General features: G+C 40.3%; 3 protein-coding genes across 4 annotated transcripts; all 3 read right to left on the bottom strand.

Moving 5' to 3' along the window:
* Positions 1–168: 168 nt before the first annotated feature.
* Positions 169–1,187, bottom strand: LOC307152547 (hydroxycarboxylic acid receptor 2-like; the record flags this gene model as incomplete). Its single annotated transcript, XM_079861311.1, has 1 exon — positions 169–1,187. The coding sequence occupies exon 1, from the start codon at positions 1,153–1,155 to the stop codon at positions 169–171; it is 987 nt and encodes a 328-aa protein (XP_079717437.1). The 5' UTR covers positions 1,156–1,187.
* A 7,324-nt stretch (positions 1,188–8,511) lies between these two features.
* LOC307152548 (hydroxycarboxylic acid receptor 2-like) lies at positions 8,512–9,569 on the bottom strand. The gene has a single exon (XM_079861312.1). The coding sequence runs from the start codon at positions 9,494–9,496 to the stop codon at positions 8,564–8,566; it is 933 nt and encodes a 310-aa protein (XP_079717438.1). The 5' UTR covers positions 9,497–9,569; the 3' UTR covers positions 8,512–8,563.
* A 1,929-nt stretch (positions 9,570–11,498) lies between these two features.
* On the bottom strand, positions 11,499–16,012 carry denr (density-regulated protein). 2 transcript variants are annotated; one of them, XM_079861322.1, is made up of 8 exons: positions 15,948–16,012; positions 14,989–15,099; positions 14,889–14,908; positions 14,657–14,741; positions 14,161–14,280; positions 12,116–12,232; positions 11,888–12,027; positions 11,499–11,800 (listed from the first exon to the last, which is right to left on the bottom strand). In XM_079861322.1, exons 2-8 carry the CDS (start codon positions 15,086–15,088, stop codon positions 11,756–11,758), a joined length of 627 nt encoding a protein of 208 aa, XP_079717448.1. In that variant the 5' UTR covers positions 15,089–15,099; positions 15,948–16,012; the 3' UTR covers positions 11,499–11,755. The 2 variants fall into 2 exon arrangements, with proteins under 2 accessions (XP_079717448.1, XP_079717447.1); XM_079861321.1 differs by having other exon boundaries at positions 15,833–15,995.
* Between the last annotated feature and the right edge of the window lie 21 nt (positions 16,013–16,033).

Raw genomic sequence — 16,033 nt, 5'->3', positions numbered from 1 at the left:
GGCAAGGACAGAATATTGCTAAATATTATACATGTTTATGAAGGTTGTCACAAATGGGTGCTTACATGAATATGCAGTAGCAGCTATTGTTTACATCAGAATAAATATTATGAATTATAAACTATGTGACTTTTTAATGTCAAAACTACATAGTGAAAATCCACTTGTTTAAGAGACATTAGCTGATACTGTAACAGAACTATGATTGTACTTCTCATTGTCCTCATCCTCCATTTTCTTTCCAAGAAGTTTCATGTAGAGTTTCTTGAGGGATCCACTGAATGCAGGGCTGGAAAAATAATAAACGAGGGGATTGAGCACACTGTTAAAGTAGGTAAAGCAAACAGTAGTGTAAAAAGCCACATTTGCATCACTGAAATAGTGGCACTCGGTATGCCAGCTCTTCAGCACCCACACTGCGATACGAGAGACGTTGCTTGGGAAGAAACATATAATGAAAACCAGAGCAACTGCTAAAACAAACTGCACTGCCCTCTTGATTTTGCCCTGTGTGTCCACTGTCTTGCTCTTCAGTTGCCACATAATACAAGCTGTACAATAGACAACAATGCACGTGGGCACAAAGAACTGGATAACGTAGAATGAATTGTGCCAGTCGGACAATGCATTGTGTCCCAAACATATGTTGAAGCTCTCGCACTGTGTGCGGTTGTTTCGATAATAGAAATGTTTGTCTGTTAACAGGTAGACAGTAAAGGCTATGATGAGACCCCACAGGCCAACAGAGACCCATAGGGCGTAGCGCAGACCCATGTGGTTGATGCGGTTGTGAGGGTGGACGATCTTCAGGTATCGATCAACAGCGACAGCAGTGAGGAAGAAAATACCAGCAGCTCTGTTGGCGGCGAGAAGAAACAGCAAAATACGGCAGAAAGCGTCTCCGTAGACCCAGTCCTTGCCCCTGCGGTAGTAGTCGGCCCTGAAAGGAAGGCAGAAAAGCACCACAGAGTCCGCCACAGCCAGGTGAGCTAGATAAATAGAATTGGGCTTCCAGGTGTCCATGTGGAAGAAGAACATCGAGAGGGCGAGGACATTCCCCATAAGGCCAAGAATGAATTCGAAGAATAGTATAGGGGGTAGGAGTTCGTCCAAGATGGGTGCATCGAAAGCGCAGCACTTTGAGGAGTTGTCCATGATTCTTATTCTGCTGTAAAACCAGCCGAGAGTCGGAGAACTTCAGATCTTTATTGTTTGGTCTCAGTACTGAATATGCCAATGATTCCCCCAAGACTTGGTCTTAAAGATGTTTGCTCCAGAGGCGTGGCTATGTGTGGACAAGGGTGGGCAGTGCCCATCCAATTGGAAATCAGTCAAATTAATGTTTTAGCTTAGATTGGCTTTTATATTTCTTTCTAATTTTTTATTGGGTATTTAAGTCTCAAGCGTAGAAGAGGCGTAGTCGGGAACCTAAACAGTCACTGTTTAATGAGGGTACAGAACCTTTTCATTCAAACAGTGCAGGTAGACGGTGCACTTATTTTAAAACCTACCAACGTGATTTACACACCTATTTTTGTTGAACCATGTCTAGACTTGTTGATAAAATCTTTATTGTTTCAATTGATTTTAGTTTGGCCTTATGTAGCTGAATTGTGGCATAAGCGTCATTTACCCTTCGCTTGGTATTGCTATGGACAGTTTTTCTTTGTTGAAAACAGGGAAAGAATCCTTGCAGCAAGTATATTTAGTTAAGTTCTAATTAATGTTTTATTTTGTTAGGTTACGATGTAATCAGTACCAGTGTCAGTGCTGGACATTTTGCTTCATCTGTGGCAGATGGTTGGGTAAGTTACTCAGAAAAATCCATTACAGCTTACTAATTACTTCTCTGAAATAGTGATATGATTTCTTGTGTCATTGAAGACACATTACTAGCAATTTTACTTTTAAATAAAACCCCTACTAACAATTTTATACTAGAGGGAAAACATCTTTTACTGTAAAAGCAGTGTGTCAGTGATTGTATTTTCTTGTATATGCATGTGTTCACAAGTATTTGTGTGTTCCTGAGATGAGTCTCATGTTCTGTTAAATTGTTGAGCTTACAGAGAAGGGATGCTCCGATTCGATTTTTTTTGTAGCCGATACCAATTACTGATTTCTTGTCATCTGAATCAGTCGATGTAGATTCCGAAACATATTTTTAAGCTTTTAACATAAGCGCTATCATAACCTTACATACATGTGTAAGCTCATGATCACTGTTAACTGAATTAAAGTAATACCAGCTGTTGCATAATTTTTGTTGATAATGATATCGTAGATTATTTGATATTCAAATGAACAATCACAAAAATATTTGTTTTAGTTTAATAACTTTTAATAAACCCAATAAAAAAAATGTGTGATGCGATGCCCATATATTCAAGCATTACATTGTAATTTTCATTGTGAGGGTAGTGTTCCTCATCTCTCATACTGTCTACATGTGACTGTCCTATAAAAATAAAGGGAAAAAAAAATAATTTAATAAAAGAAGATTGTTTTTCCTGGCAAAATGTTATTGAAATTTTTTTTCTTAACAAGCATACATGACTTTATTTGCCCACCTCACATATCCAGATGCCCACCCCCGGGTGTCATCCTCGTAACATCACTGGTTTGCTCACATGCAAAGGGTGTAGCTGTAAGCATCTGCATGGACAACAACCCCAGGTGTGGTTGGTAAATGGTCTCAAGGGGCATTTGTGCCTCTTATGGAGTTAATAATCATATGTGATCTGTTCATGTTTTTCGCACCTTTTTCAGGGAATGGCGTATATTCTCCCTTCCAATTGTTTCCGTCAGTGTGAGCAGGAGCGATGGACTCTGATGTCAGGCTTGTGCTACAGATGTTCTCCATCCGTACTGGAGAGGAATCAGCTTTTACGCTCTGACTGATGTTTTCATGTAAGGAAAGAAACACTAAATCATCTGAGTGAATGAATAGAGTGCAACAGTTGGGTTCCGGAACTAAAAACATATGAGGTTGTTAATCGAAGATATTTTGCTTCTGTCGAACCCGTCAGCCAGCATTATCTCAACTTATTCTAATAATCATGTTGAACAGTGAAATTCTTGGTGAAAAATGTACTCGGTTACTAACGGACCCTCGGTTCCCTGAGAGTAATGGGAACGAGTATTGCGTCACTAGACGCAATGGGAAAATTCCTTTTCTCGAGAATATTGAAGCCTTTATTTTAAAATGCAGTGCAGCTGCACAGCCAGCACAGTGCAGAGCTGTATAGCGTGCTGATTGGCTGGGCTGCGGGAACTGCACAAACCTATGGCGAAGTGGCGAGGACGCGCAAACCTATCAGGACGCTTCCCGCCTTGCGCGTGCCGAAACCTGCCAGAATGGGCGTGTCTGATGACTATATAAGCGACTATCTCAGGGAACCGAGGTTACATTCCCTTTCGAGAACGGTTCACTCGTATTGCTTCGCTAGACGCAATGGGAACCCATTTCAAAACGCTGTGCTATTAGCTGAGACTTCGCTCTGAACTACCATCTGGGGCTGTAAAGCCCGAGGCTTATAGTAGAACTAAAAGTCAAAATCCAACGGGAACCGGACCAATGTCGCAGTCCACGAAGGGATACCTAGAGGTTTGGGCCCTTCAGGGGCCAAGATCTCCCAGATAGAAAGGACTTGTGCTTGCAGAGCCAACACTTCCAAGTTGTAAAATCTTACAAATGTGGACAGCGAAGACCAACCGGCCGCTGCACAAATGTCTTCAATTGGTACGCCACTGGACCATGCCCATGAATAGGCCATGCCCCTTGTGGAATGGGCCCTGACACCTATGGGGCATTGAAGACCCATTGAGGCGTAGGCTAAAGAGATAGCGTCCACTATCCATCGTGACAATCTCTGCTTCGTGAGCGGGAGCCCTTTGGTGCGGCCGCCAAGCATACAAAAAGCTGTTCCGACTGTCTGAACGGGGCAGAACGCTCTAAATAAACTCTGAGAGCCCTAACAGGGCAGAGTAGACTCGATTCTCTATCGTCTTCCGATAGGGGAAGGGCCGATAGCGGAATGACCTGGGCTCTGAACAGAGTCAAGAGCACCTTGGGTACGTAGCCATGTCTTGGTTTGAGGATGACTTTGGAGTCGTTGGGCACAAACTCAAGGCAGGAAGCGTTCATGGAGAGCGCTTGTAAATCGCCCACTTGCTTGACCAATGCTAGGGCTAGCAAGAGTGCGGTCTTTAAGTTAAAAAGAGCGAAAGAGGCTTTAAGTCGGCCGTCTGAAGCGGCTCGAAAGGAGGTCCCTTAAGGGCCCTGAGGACCATAGATAGGTCCCAGGTGGGTATAGAGGGAGGTTGAGGCGGGTTAAGCCTCCTGGCCCCTTTGAGGAAGCACACGATCAGGTCGTTTCTTCCCAAGGATTGGCCAGCCACAGGAGCATGAAAGGCTGCTATGGCCCCCATGTATACTTGTACACACTTGTTTTCCCTGATCCGTTCGATGACCTGAAGTAGCTTCGAGACCGAAGGGAATGTGCAAAGAGGACAGCTGGGCCATTTGTGGGCCAGCACATCCCTGTTCTTTGAAAAGAATGTTGGGCAGTGAGAGTTGTCTTCTGAGGCGAAGAGGTCTACCTCTGCCCTCCCGAAGACACTCCAAATTAAATGAACCATCTGAGGGTGGAGAGACCATTCCCCGGGGGGGACATTGTCTCGAGATTGCATATCTGCACCCTGGTTCAGTATGCCCGGTACATGCGCTGCTCTTAGCGAGCGCAGGTTGGTGTGTACCCATAAAAGGAGCTGTTTGGCCATGGTGTACAGGTTGTTCGACCTGAGACCACCCTGGCGATTTATATATGACACTTCTGCCATGTTGTCTGTCTGGACCAAGACGTGGTGTCCCGCCAAGTTCGGGAGGAAGGTTTTTAGGGCTAGAAAGACTGCTCTCATTTCGAGGCAGTTGATATGTAGGCACTTCTCCGAGCTCGACCAGAGGCTGAGGCCGTACAGAGCCCCCCAACCTACTGTAGGTTGGAGGCATCCGTCAAAATCACCTTCCTCCTCGAGACTAGACCCATGCCTACACCAGACTGGTACCAGCTGGTGTCTCTCCAAGGGGCCAGGGCTTTGATACAGCCGTGGTTTACCCTGATGCGTAGGTGGCCGAACCGCCACGCATGAGCCGGGACTTGGGGCTTCAGCCAGCGCTGAAGGGGACGCATATGCAGTAGGCCTAATTGGAGTACTGACGATGCGGAGGCCATAAGGCCCAGTGCCCTTTGAAACGTTCTGAGGGACAGATAAGAGCCCGCTTTGAACGAAGCAGCTAGCTGTTGAATGGAGAGAGCGCGGTCTGGCATGAGCCAAGCTCTCATCTGAACGTCGATAACTGTTCCCAGGAAGGTTATACACTGGGGACAGTACACTCTTGGAGAAGTTGATCCTGAGCCCAAGGCATTCTAGATGGCTGAGGAGCCAGGATCTGTGGGTTTGTAACTCGGCCTCCGATTGGGCCAGAACGAGCCAATCGTCGAGGTAGTTCAGAATGCACATTCAGCCCCGGTGAGAACGCGGATAAGCTCAGCGTCTGTGCTCGCCCTGGCGCCACTTCCGCTGGACTGAGACGGGGGGGCGGGGTCAATGGTTGAGCCCGACCAATCCTCGCCTTCGGACGCTGCCAATAACAGGCTGTCGTCGTTATCCTCCTCCGATCCACCAAAGGAAACGAGGCCGGCTGCTTCAAGGGAGGGGCGCTTGTCTGTTTTGGCGAATAGCACCGGAGAAATGTCTCTCTCTGGAAAGAGTGAGGCACGCGGTGGCGGGGCCGGTGTGGGCTCACTCGTCTCTGAACGCTCATTCATCCTCTAACCCCGCCATTTCTTCCTCCGCGGTTCGAAGAGGGAGGGAAACAGGAGGGCGCGAGGGGTGGGTCACTCTCTGAAAAGAAAGCTAGCCATGTTCATGTTCATGTTCAAGTTCATGTTTGTGCTTCTTCTCTTCAGTTCACCCCACTCATTTTCTATAGGGTTCAATTTATTTTCTTGTAACCTATGATTGCACGTGCTATACAGGACTCCCTTGTAAAAGAGACTGTGTCTCAATGGGACTTTTCCTGTTTAAATAAAGGTTATATATATTTAGGTGACTGGGACGGCCATGGCAGAAGCTTAATTTTGTGCTCAGTTACCCATTTTTGTGTTGATTTTGATGTTTCTTTTGGACCTTTGTCCTGATGTAAGATCCAACCACGGCCCATTATAAGATTTCTAGCAGAAGCAGTTAGGTTTTGAGTTTTTGTCTGTTGGTATTTGCTAGAATCCATAAGACCATGTATCTGAACAAGATGTCAGCAAAAAAATAGGCCTATAACATATAAGATCCAGCAGTATATTTAACCGTAGGCATTGGGTACTCTTCATCCCTGTTTGCACCAAACACATCTGGTGGGTTTGCTGCCAAAAAAAACTTTTTTTGTTTCAACAACCACAGAATCCGGTCCCTTTTGAAGTTCCAGTCATGTCTGACAACTGAATATGCTGGAGTTTATTTTTGGAGGAGCGACGAGGATTTTTCTTGAAACCCTCCTAACAACATGTTGTTTGATATATTTTTTAGGCTTTCTGACCCCCAAGACTCAAGTAATCTCTGCAATTCTCGATCTGTGATCCTTGGAGAGTGGTTGGCCACTCAAACTTTCCTCCTCACGGTGCATTTATACAATATAGACACACGTCCTCTTCCTGGCAGATTTGTAACAACATTTAGTTGATTGGAACTTCTTAATTATTGCCCTGATGGTCAAAATGGGGATTTTCAATTCTTTAGCTATTTTCTTAACAGCCGCTTTCTATTTTGTGATGCTCAACAATCTTTTGATGCACATCAGAACTATATTCTTTGGTTTTACTCATTGTGATGGATGATTAAGGGAATTTGGCCTTTGTGTTTCCTCATATTTCAACTCCTGTGAAACAAGAAGTCAAAGCTAGACAATTTCATATTCCTAGTCACCCTGGTGTGCTAAAAAAAAAGGTAAATATTAATGGGAATATACTTCAGAGATTTTTTACTCGTATAAAATTATAGGGGTGCCTACAATTGTGGCCAACGTGTTTTGGAGATAAACATTTATTTCATAATGTGATTTGTATAATAATGTAAATTTCTCCAATGAAATTAGATGGATCATCATCCAAAATAGCTTATATAAAAATGCATATGCAAAAATGCAGGCTCAGAGGAAAGGAACAGAAAGATTTAATGCAGAAATTAAATGCAGATTTAACACTGATATCAAGGTTTGCAGTCAGGATTGTATTCTTTATATTTCATTTGTGATTAGATTTGTTATAATTTTGTTCACTTCTCAGTTTTCCCCTAAAACTCTTTCTCTATTCTGTTACCTGCTTTACATATATAATGGCATGATTACCCTGAAGGATTCACCTTCTCTCATCATTTCAAAGCTCAAAATCTGTCTGTGACACTCCCTCTTCTGGATTTTAGTGGTAAGACATAGATAAATTCACACTGATTACTAAGTCTGCATGGATTATATATACATCAAGGATGTAGGACACAAATTTGTTCTTCATGAGATCAGAAAAGTGTCTGAAATTTTATCAAAGCCTGTCTTTCAAAGATTGTACAACATAAACAGTCATTTTATGTCTGCAAATATTTGTTCGTTCAACTATTTCTTTGCAATTTTGTTAAATATTAGTCTAAAGAGCATGCACGCCTAATTGAATTCAGACTTGTTCATCATTTAATAAGAAGAATATTTATTTACAGTTCCCCCCCCCCCAAAATCCATAAAACCAGGCAATTTAAAACACAGAGATCATAAATGCAAGCAGTAAATTTGTTCAGAATATGTGTGTGAAATTATAGCTCAAACTGAACAACAGCTCTAAGCCGATGCTAATGATTAAATAAAATTAAGTGTTGTCCAATAAAAGAATCACACAGGAAAACTAAGAGGACAATTGAAGATATTTAATAAATGCTTTATTGATGTATTTTGCCTATGCAGTAGAAAGTGCCTTAAGTTAGTCATAAGGTCAGGGAGATTATTACAAATAAATATGTTTACTCCACTGAAAAGGCAACACAAAATTATAATCATATTTATTATGCATTGAATAACTAGTAACAAGTCAGTATTCCAAACAGACAGTGACAGATATGTATTAAATGTTTAGAAATAACTCATTAATAAATGTTTTTAAACAACTGTTTAAAAATATAATATATAATGTGTAACATTTAATTAAGTTAATACATTTTTTGAAGGTTGTCTCACATAGATGTGTTAAACGAATATATATTGTCAGGTATCATTTACATTTAAATGAATATATATCCCACTTTATACATAGTGGCCCTGTCCCAAATTACACCCTTTATGTTCACTTTTTTGTGTTTGCATGCGAGTGTCCAAGTCCATGAGACTAGAGTGTCCAATTTGTCATTTTAGGCTTCAGTAACATGCTCACCAGTGCCCGCTTTGAATGCACTTTTTGAGGAACTGTGAGAGCTTAGGATTTGGGACAGGGCCAGTGTCTACCTGAATATTGTCACAGAACTATAATTAATCCTTAATTTTCTTTCCTAGAAGTTTCATGAAGATTCTCCTAAAGGATCCACTGAACGCAGGGCTTGAAAAATAATAGACGATGGGATTGAGCACGCTGTTGAAGTAGGTAAAGCAGACAGTGGTTTTGAATGCATCATTTGCCTCACTGAAATAGTGGCACTCGTTATACCAGAGCTTCAGGACATACATGGCGATACGCGAGATGTTGCTTGGGAAGAAACATATAACGAAAACCACAGCCACTGCTAAGATAAACTGCACTGCTCTTTTGATTTTGCCCTTTGTGTCCACTGTCTTACTCTTCAACTGCCATGTAATGCAGGTTGTGCAGAAGATTACAATGGCCGTGGGCACGAAGAACTGGATAACGTAGAACACATTGTGCCAGGTGAACCGTGAATTATTCCCAAAGCAGATGTTGAAGCTCTCACACTGCGTGTGGTTGTTTAGATAGTAGAAATGTTTGTCTGTTAACAGATAGGCAGTCATGGCTATGATGAGACCCCACAGGCCAACAGAGACCCATAGGGCGTAGCGCAGACCCATTCGGTTGATGCGATTGAGAGGGTGGACGATCTTCAGGTATCGATCAACAGCGACAGCAGTGAGGAAGAAAATACCACCGGCTCTGTTGGCGGCCAGAAGAAACAGCAAAATACGGCAGAAAGCGTCTCCGTAGACCCAGTCCTTGCCCCTGCGGTAGTAGTCGGCCCTGAAAGGTAGGCAGAAAAGGACCAATGAGTCCGCCAGAGCTAGATGGGCAAGATAAATAGAATTGGGCTTCCAGGTGTCCTTGTGGAAGAAGAACATCGAGAGGGCGAGGACATTCCCCATAAGCCCCAATATGAATTCCGTGAACATTACAGGGGGAAGGAATTGGTCCAGCATGGGTGTTTCATAAGTGCAGCACATTGAGGAGTTGTTCATGATTATGATGCTGCTGTGAAACTAGACAAAAGTCAGAGAACTTCAGATCTTTTTACCGTTTCGTCTCATATGGCAATGATTCCCATGAGACTTGTTCTTGAGATGTTTGCTCTCATGCAAATGGTGTAGCTGTAAGCATGCACAAGGGCAACAAAAAACCCAGGTGTGATGGGTAAATGGTCTCGAGAGGAATTTGTGCCTCTTATGAGTTTAATAATCACATCGCTCTACAACTTGGGACTCTCCAAAAGCACCATTAAAATGATTATGAGTAGTATACTTTACACTTGGGCATACAATGAAAAACTGAACAATACAATTAACAAAGAACTTTTTGTTTTTGTTGAACATGATTTCGCATGTTTGGCTCCTGATGTAAGTGTTTGGATAAATCTCACAAAAAATGTCCAGGTTATATTTCAATCCAAGAATTTTATATATATTTTTTAATAAAAAAAAAAAAAGAGACTTTTATGATTAGTAAGCTTTTTTTTTTTTGTATTGTGACTATTTAATGACAATATAAGTCATTAAATAAAGTTATATATACTATAATGACAATTAAGCACATATTTAATAAAATAAAAACATATTTTTAAAATAAGCAGATATTGAAGTACAAATACTATTATGATGTACACAATTGTTCTTTGTAAATTTAATATTTTTTATGATTTGTATATATTACAGTATGCAATTGAAATTAGTGTGGGCCATTACTGACATTATTGCCAATAATAAATATAGCTCTTGATTTTGGGGCGAAATATAATCTGAGCATTTATTTAAAAAAAAAAAATCTTCCCATATTACAGTAATGAGAACAACATTTTTTCGCATTACAATATTCTACTGAAATTTGTGTGGGCCATTATTGACATTATTGTTATAAAAATGTCACAGCGCAAAAAAAACAAAATTTTTATTCATGCAAAATATATATTTTGTTCAGATTTGAATTTTTTAAATGGGCTTTGCAAAGCAGGACGAAATACTTCGCTATGCATCCAAAAATCTCCAGTGTATTTTTTATATGCCAACGGATCTCTCATATCTGGTTTAATTACTTACTTAATCATTTAATAATAATTTTATATGGACTTAACCCAAGTACAGAAATAACTTTCCAACAACTAGAACAGAAAATAGATCACATAGATACCAAAGAAACGAGGCAAAATTTCTGTCAGAACATTTCAATAACACCAAGTAAACAAATGTTTTCTGTTAAGTTGTGAAGGTGGGAAGGCATGAAGATGCAGGGGGGGAGAGAGTTCCAGCATCTAGGGGCTGTTGCGCTGAAGGACCTGCTCCCCATGGAGGACATTGTGATTAAATTGGTACCAGAGGATTTGAGAGTCCGTCAAACTGAGCAGGAGTCTAGGGATGAATCTAATCAGCGGGGGTCTTTGAACTGCTTACTGAACACCGCTGTGGACTAGTGGCATTGGAGGAGTATAAGAGTTATATGTGCATGTTAGAACGTTGATTCAGCATGCATTGTAACTTCTGAACAGATATATTTTTGTGTGGCATTTCTGAAATTTTAAATGGCAGGTTGGCAAACATAAATGGATTTCCACCACCTATTGGACTGGAGTGTGGACTGAAGCAAAGGAGAGAAATGCAGCCGGTGTGATTTGTACTATGGCTTAAACATCAGGTTGGTTTTCACCAAAACTGACTGGAGCACTAGGAAAATGATCATTTAGCCGCATGGATATTTTGCTGACACTTTTGTGTGCTTAATGAAACCATAAAGTAAGTCACAATTGTGTATTCTCATTGTATTGAATTCACCCTACTAGATATTCTTTAAATGATCTCCTTTTGTATTTTGCAGATGAAATAAAGTCTTACGGCTTCGGATCTATAAGTGAGTAAATGATTTTATTTTTGCGAACATGTAATGAATATACTTTTAAAATGGATATCTAAATCAAACTAAAGGCTACAGTGTTGCACTGGATTCAGCAATAAAAGAAACAATACACAACAGAAGTGTGTCGAATGAGACCGAAATTTATTAGTCTATTGTTTGCATGTGTGAAATGCTTTAAGTCACATCTTTCCAGACATTTGGCAACCAAGTGACAAAGCTGCTATCAAGAACTGAAAAACCCCAAGGATGAAGCCAAGTCCATGGAAATTCTATACAGTAAATAAAATAGATATAAAAGGGCTTTATGTCAATGTGTACATTTGGCCAGGTTTGCTGTGTCACGTCGCATCAGTTTCAGTAAAAGTGCATATGGGGCTTCACTTTTTGACCTCTCCAAGATCGTCGATGCTGTCGTCATCCACCTGTCGGGTTAGAGAACATGTCAAGAAAAGCTTTGATAATGGTTCATCTGGTCGGAGTGACCGCTGGGATCTGGGATGTTTGCTCACCTCAGGCCACTTTTCCTGGATGACGTCGATGATGTCATCTGTAAAGTCTCCCTGAATGATGATTTCGTCTTCTGCTGTCACTGAGGCACCACAGGAGAATTTCTGAGCAAAAAACCTCTGAGCCTCCTTAAGGTCGATGTCTGATGTGGACCACAGAATTAACAAGTCACCGCAGGGTACAAACACATGACAAACATTTAATACTTATTACTACAATCACAGCCTTACCGAAAGTGGCCATTCCACACACCCTCGTGACATATTTCTTTTTAGCTCTAGGGATTTTTGCTATCGTGATTTTTTGAGGGACGGTCTTCTTTTTCTGTTTGATTTGACCTCTTCCACCTGCAAAGGGAACAAAAAAAAATAAGAAAGACTTTAATATAAAAATATTTTTTTTTATCTTACAGTTAATTCCGGTCTCTAGTTCATAAACGCCAGAGGAGAACTGGCCCCCGACTGAGCCTGGGTTCTCCCAAGGTTTTTTTTTCTCCATTAGGTCACCTGATGGAGTTTTAGGACACCATTAGGTCACTTGATGGAGTTTTTCGGTTCCTTGCCACTGTTGCCTTTGGCTTGCTCAGTTGGGGATATTTTGGGGATATTTAATTTTATTTTATCAATCAATAAATTCCACTAGAAACAAACCTTGTTGTATTATTTTAATTTAATACTGTGAAGCTGCTTTGATACAATCTGTATTGTGAAAAGCGCTATACAAATATACTTGACTTAATAGCTAGAGAGAAAAAAATCAGTTATTTCCAGTAATTAAAATCAAGCTGAAATTAAACAAAATATAAATATAAGATTTAAAACTTAAATTAAAAATGAGAAATGTTGCATTGGCAACTAACTGAAATTTGAATGAAGTTTAAGTATTAAAATTGAAATAAAAATAAAATGAGAGCTAAATAGAAAAAAGACAAACTTAAACAGAAAATAGAAAAATAAAAGTATTCAAAATACCAATAAATACTATAATGGTATATAAATAATATTAAAATAGCACTGAGATATGCTTGAATTAATATTGACTTCAAAAATAAAGTAGTCTGGTATTGAAGATCATATCAATAACATAAAACCAAAATACACTTAAAAAATGTTTTAATTGGACAGTTAAACGTACAGTATGTAATCTTTTTCGCCGCTAGGGGTCGCTAACCTCTTACAATAACAAAGGTGTAGTTTGATGACGCAACATTTGCTAAGAATTATGGATCTTGTCGTCAACGTCAAGCCGACCGATCTAATAATGTTTATGGATGAGTAAATACATCTATGTTTTTATCATGACTGTGATATGAAGCAGTTCGGGATTGCTAAGAGACAGCTATCAGCTCCACACGCGACACGAGTCCCGCGGATATAAAAGGAATATGGACATTTCATTCTACCGAACTACACGCGAGTGCAGAATTACAACTCACAGGTCAGTTTATTAGACAAATTAAACTTGTGAGGTAACGCAGCGCTGTTTCACTTGGTCTAACATTACACTATCACACTAAACTGCATTTGAATGTGTTGAAATGTATGTGTTAGTTTGTCTGTATGAGACTAGCAGTAAGCTAGATCAACATTAGAATAACATACAGATCATATTCTAACATTTTATCATTGTTGAACTATATTAGTTTTATGTAAATGTGCTCACCTGTTTAATAAAGTACATGTAGGAGCGGTCGAAGTCTCGGACGTGGAGCTCTCGTTTATATACTGTCTATGGGAGCTCTAGGCATCTCGAAAACACCGCGCTGATATTGATTCTCGTTTTAGTTCTCCTTTTTTATCCAAAGTCTGCTTGCCATGGTCCGTAATGTTTGAACGAAACAACAACAACGTGCAGATAGACATTGCGAACTACTCTGTCGCCTTGGTTACTATCAGAGGGCTCTGGTTGCTATGACAATACGAGCGGAAACCAGGGACAACGTGGATATGACGCCATTGACTGCGACAAAACGGAAATAAAGAAACGTGACGTGTCTTCGAATTAAATTAAAATTTCTCCTGGTTTGAAAGTTGTTGGAAACAGTCGGGATAATGTAAGTACACAACTAAAAAAAATATATATAACAGATATAGTGATTTTTGCTATTTTTAAAGCAAAAAAAGTTACATATTGTGCCTTTAAGAGATTCAGGAACGTTTTGGATGTGTGCAATGCCAATGGACAAATTATGCAGATTCACTCTTGGGAGCACCATCGTGAGCACTTGCAAATGCTTATGTTTATAGATGTCTAAATATAAAATTAAATGTTTAACCTCTCTTCTGTTTCTTCTTCTCCTCTTCCTCTCCTGCAGGGGGCACTTCTCCTACTCCACCACCACCGCCGCCTCCTCCGCCTCCGCCTCCTCCTCTTGTTTCCTGTTTGAGTGCTGTACCTGTACAACAGCAGTGAATTTGGTTAGCAAAATACTAGCAAACTGATTCAACAATGCATGTCATAAGGGTGCTGACCAAATATCACCCCCACCCCCGTTTCTTTGTGACTTGTACCCCCGGTTTCACAGACAAGGCTTAAGATAGTCCCAGACTAAAATGCATGTTTGAGCTGTTTTAGCTGAAAGCAACTTGCACTGATATATCTTAAAACATGTCAGTGCCATTGTTTTGTCTCAAGATGCACATCAGTAATGCTTATTTCTAAGCACATTTATAAAAGCTACTTAAATGTCCCAATTGAACTAAGGGTTAATCTAACCCCTGTCTGTGAAACCGGGCCTAAATGAAAGTTGCTGTGAAAGAAAGTTGACTTACCAAGAGTCAGTTTAGCAAACACATCAGGAAAGTTCTTCTCAAGCCACTGTTTGCATTTGGCTGGCTCAGGCATGTACTCACAGTACTAGCAGAGCAAAGAGAAATGTTTTATTAATTCACTTAATACCATCATATTAAGCTTTCACTGAATAATTCTAAGAAACAATAACAACCAAGAAACAAGTAATAAAAAAGAAGATATATATTTTTTTAATGTTATGCATGTACTCACCTCTACTGGCAGGGAACAAACTGCAAGTAAAAGAGGACAGAAATTATATAATAACAAATGAGCATTTTCAATGCAGTGCAAAACTCATGTATTTGCTCACCTCCACAGTAGAGAACTTTCAGTGGGTATTTTGCATCTGGGTCGGCCCGATCCCCTTTATTTTCTGGTAAACCTGACTCTGCATTTTCAGTAGTAGCCATATTACATGAATCTACACAAACCATACAGAAGGGCTATTTTAGACTCATAATTCAAGCTGATACATGATAGCTTAAACTCTAAGCTATTATGCAGCAAAAGAGCACATACAGCTTGAGGAAACTGTTAAGTTTGCAAAATAAAAATTGCAACACTGTCAAAACCAACAATATGGTGTCTTCATGACGTGCATAAAGAAATGTGGTCTGTCTGAAGATGATTATACTTAATTTCTGACAGATATAACTAACTACACATCAGGCATACGTTTTTGGGTTGAAAGTAAAAGGACATAACCACAGATGTGCAGATCTGTTCATCTAATTACATAAGGCCCATTTGACAGCAGAGAGACCTTCCACATGTGCACTATTTAACAAACCTTGGGGGAAATCGTTATAATTGATTCAAATTCATTAAACTCTCAAAACATTCTATTTTGGATCATATAAGTATGCATTTAAGCGCATGTAAACATATTATATGTCAAGTACCAGCAACACCCTAGTGGTGCTTTAGAGACACTAACCAACACACTAAGACCAGATGCAATGGCTCTGATCAAAGATACACTCTCATACGCATTCAAATATAGTTTAAACATCTTTCAGAGCCACTGACAGTGACTTAAACCATGAAGCCTCCGCACAATGATCATCCATCTACACCACTGAGCTCCCATTCATTAGCCACCACTGCTAATCACAGCTCTCCTACAGCAGCCACGCGCTCAAACTCATACATACCCCGTCGGTATAATCTCAGTTTAACTTGCTTTTGAGTAACACCTTGATCATTATTACATTAACTATAGTTGTTGTTCTTTAACGGGTGAAAGAGTTTCACTGTTGCTCAGCACACCTTCACTGTCTGATTTGGCTTTGGGTCCTGACAACGCCTGTCTGAGGCAGAGCAACACAACTGCGTTTGCGCCTATGCCGTATTAC

This window comes from Squalius cephalus (assembly GCF_949319135.1).
Source record: "Squalius cephalus genome assembly, chromosome: 24".
Classification (NCBI taxonomy): domain Eukaryota; kingdom Metazoa; phylum Chordata; class Actinopteri; order Cypriniformes; family Leuciscidae; genus Squalius; species Squalius cephalus.
This window is presented reverse-complemented; position numbering and strand designations above follow the sequence as displayed.

Excerpts from the sequence above, each read along its gene's own strand:
- LOC307152548 (XM_079861312.1), bottom strand. The coding sequence starts at position 9,496 with ATGAACAACTCCTCAATGTGCTGCACTTATGAAACACCCATGCTGGAC.
- denr (XM_079861322.1), bottom strand. The coding sequence starts at position 15,088 with ATGGCTACTACTGAAAATGCAGAGTCAGGTTTACCAGAAAATAAAGGG. Across the intron at positions 14,742-14,888 it reads TTTGTTCCCTGCCAGTAGAG|TACTGTGAGTACATGCCTGA; the intron begins GTGAGTACATGC and ends TTGCTCTGCTAG. Across the intron at positions 14,281-14,656 it reads GTTTGCTAAACTGACTCTTG|GTACAGCACTCAAACAGGAA; the intron begins GTAAGTCAACTT and ends GCTGTTGTACAG.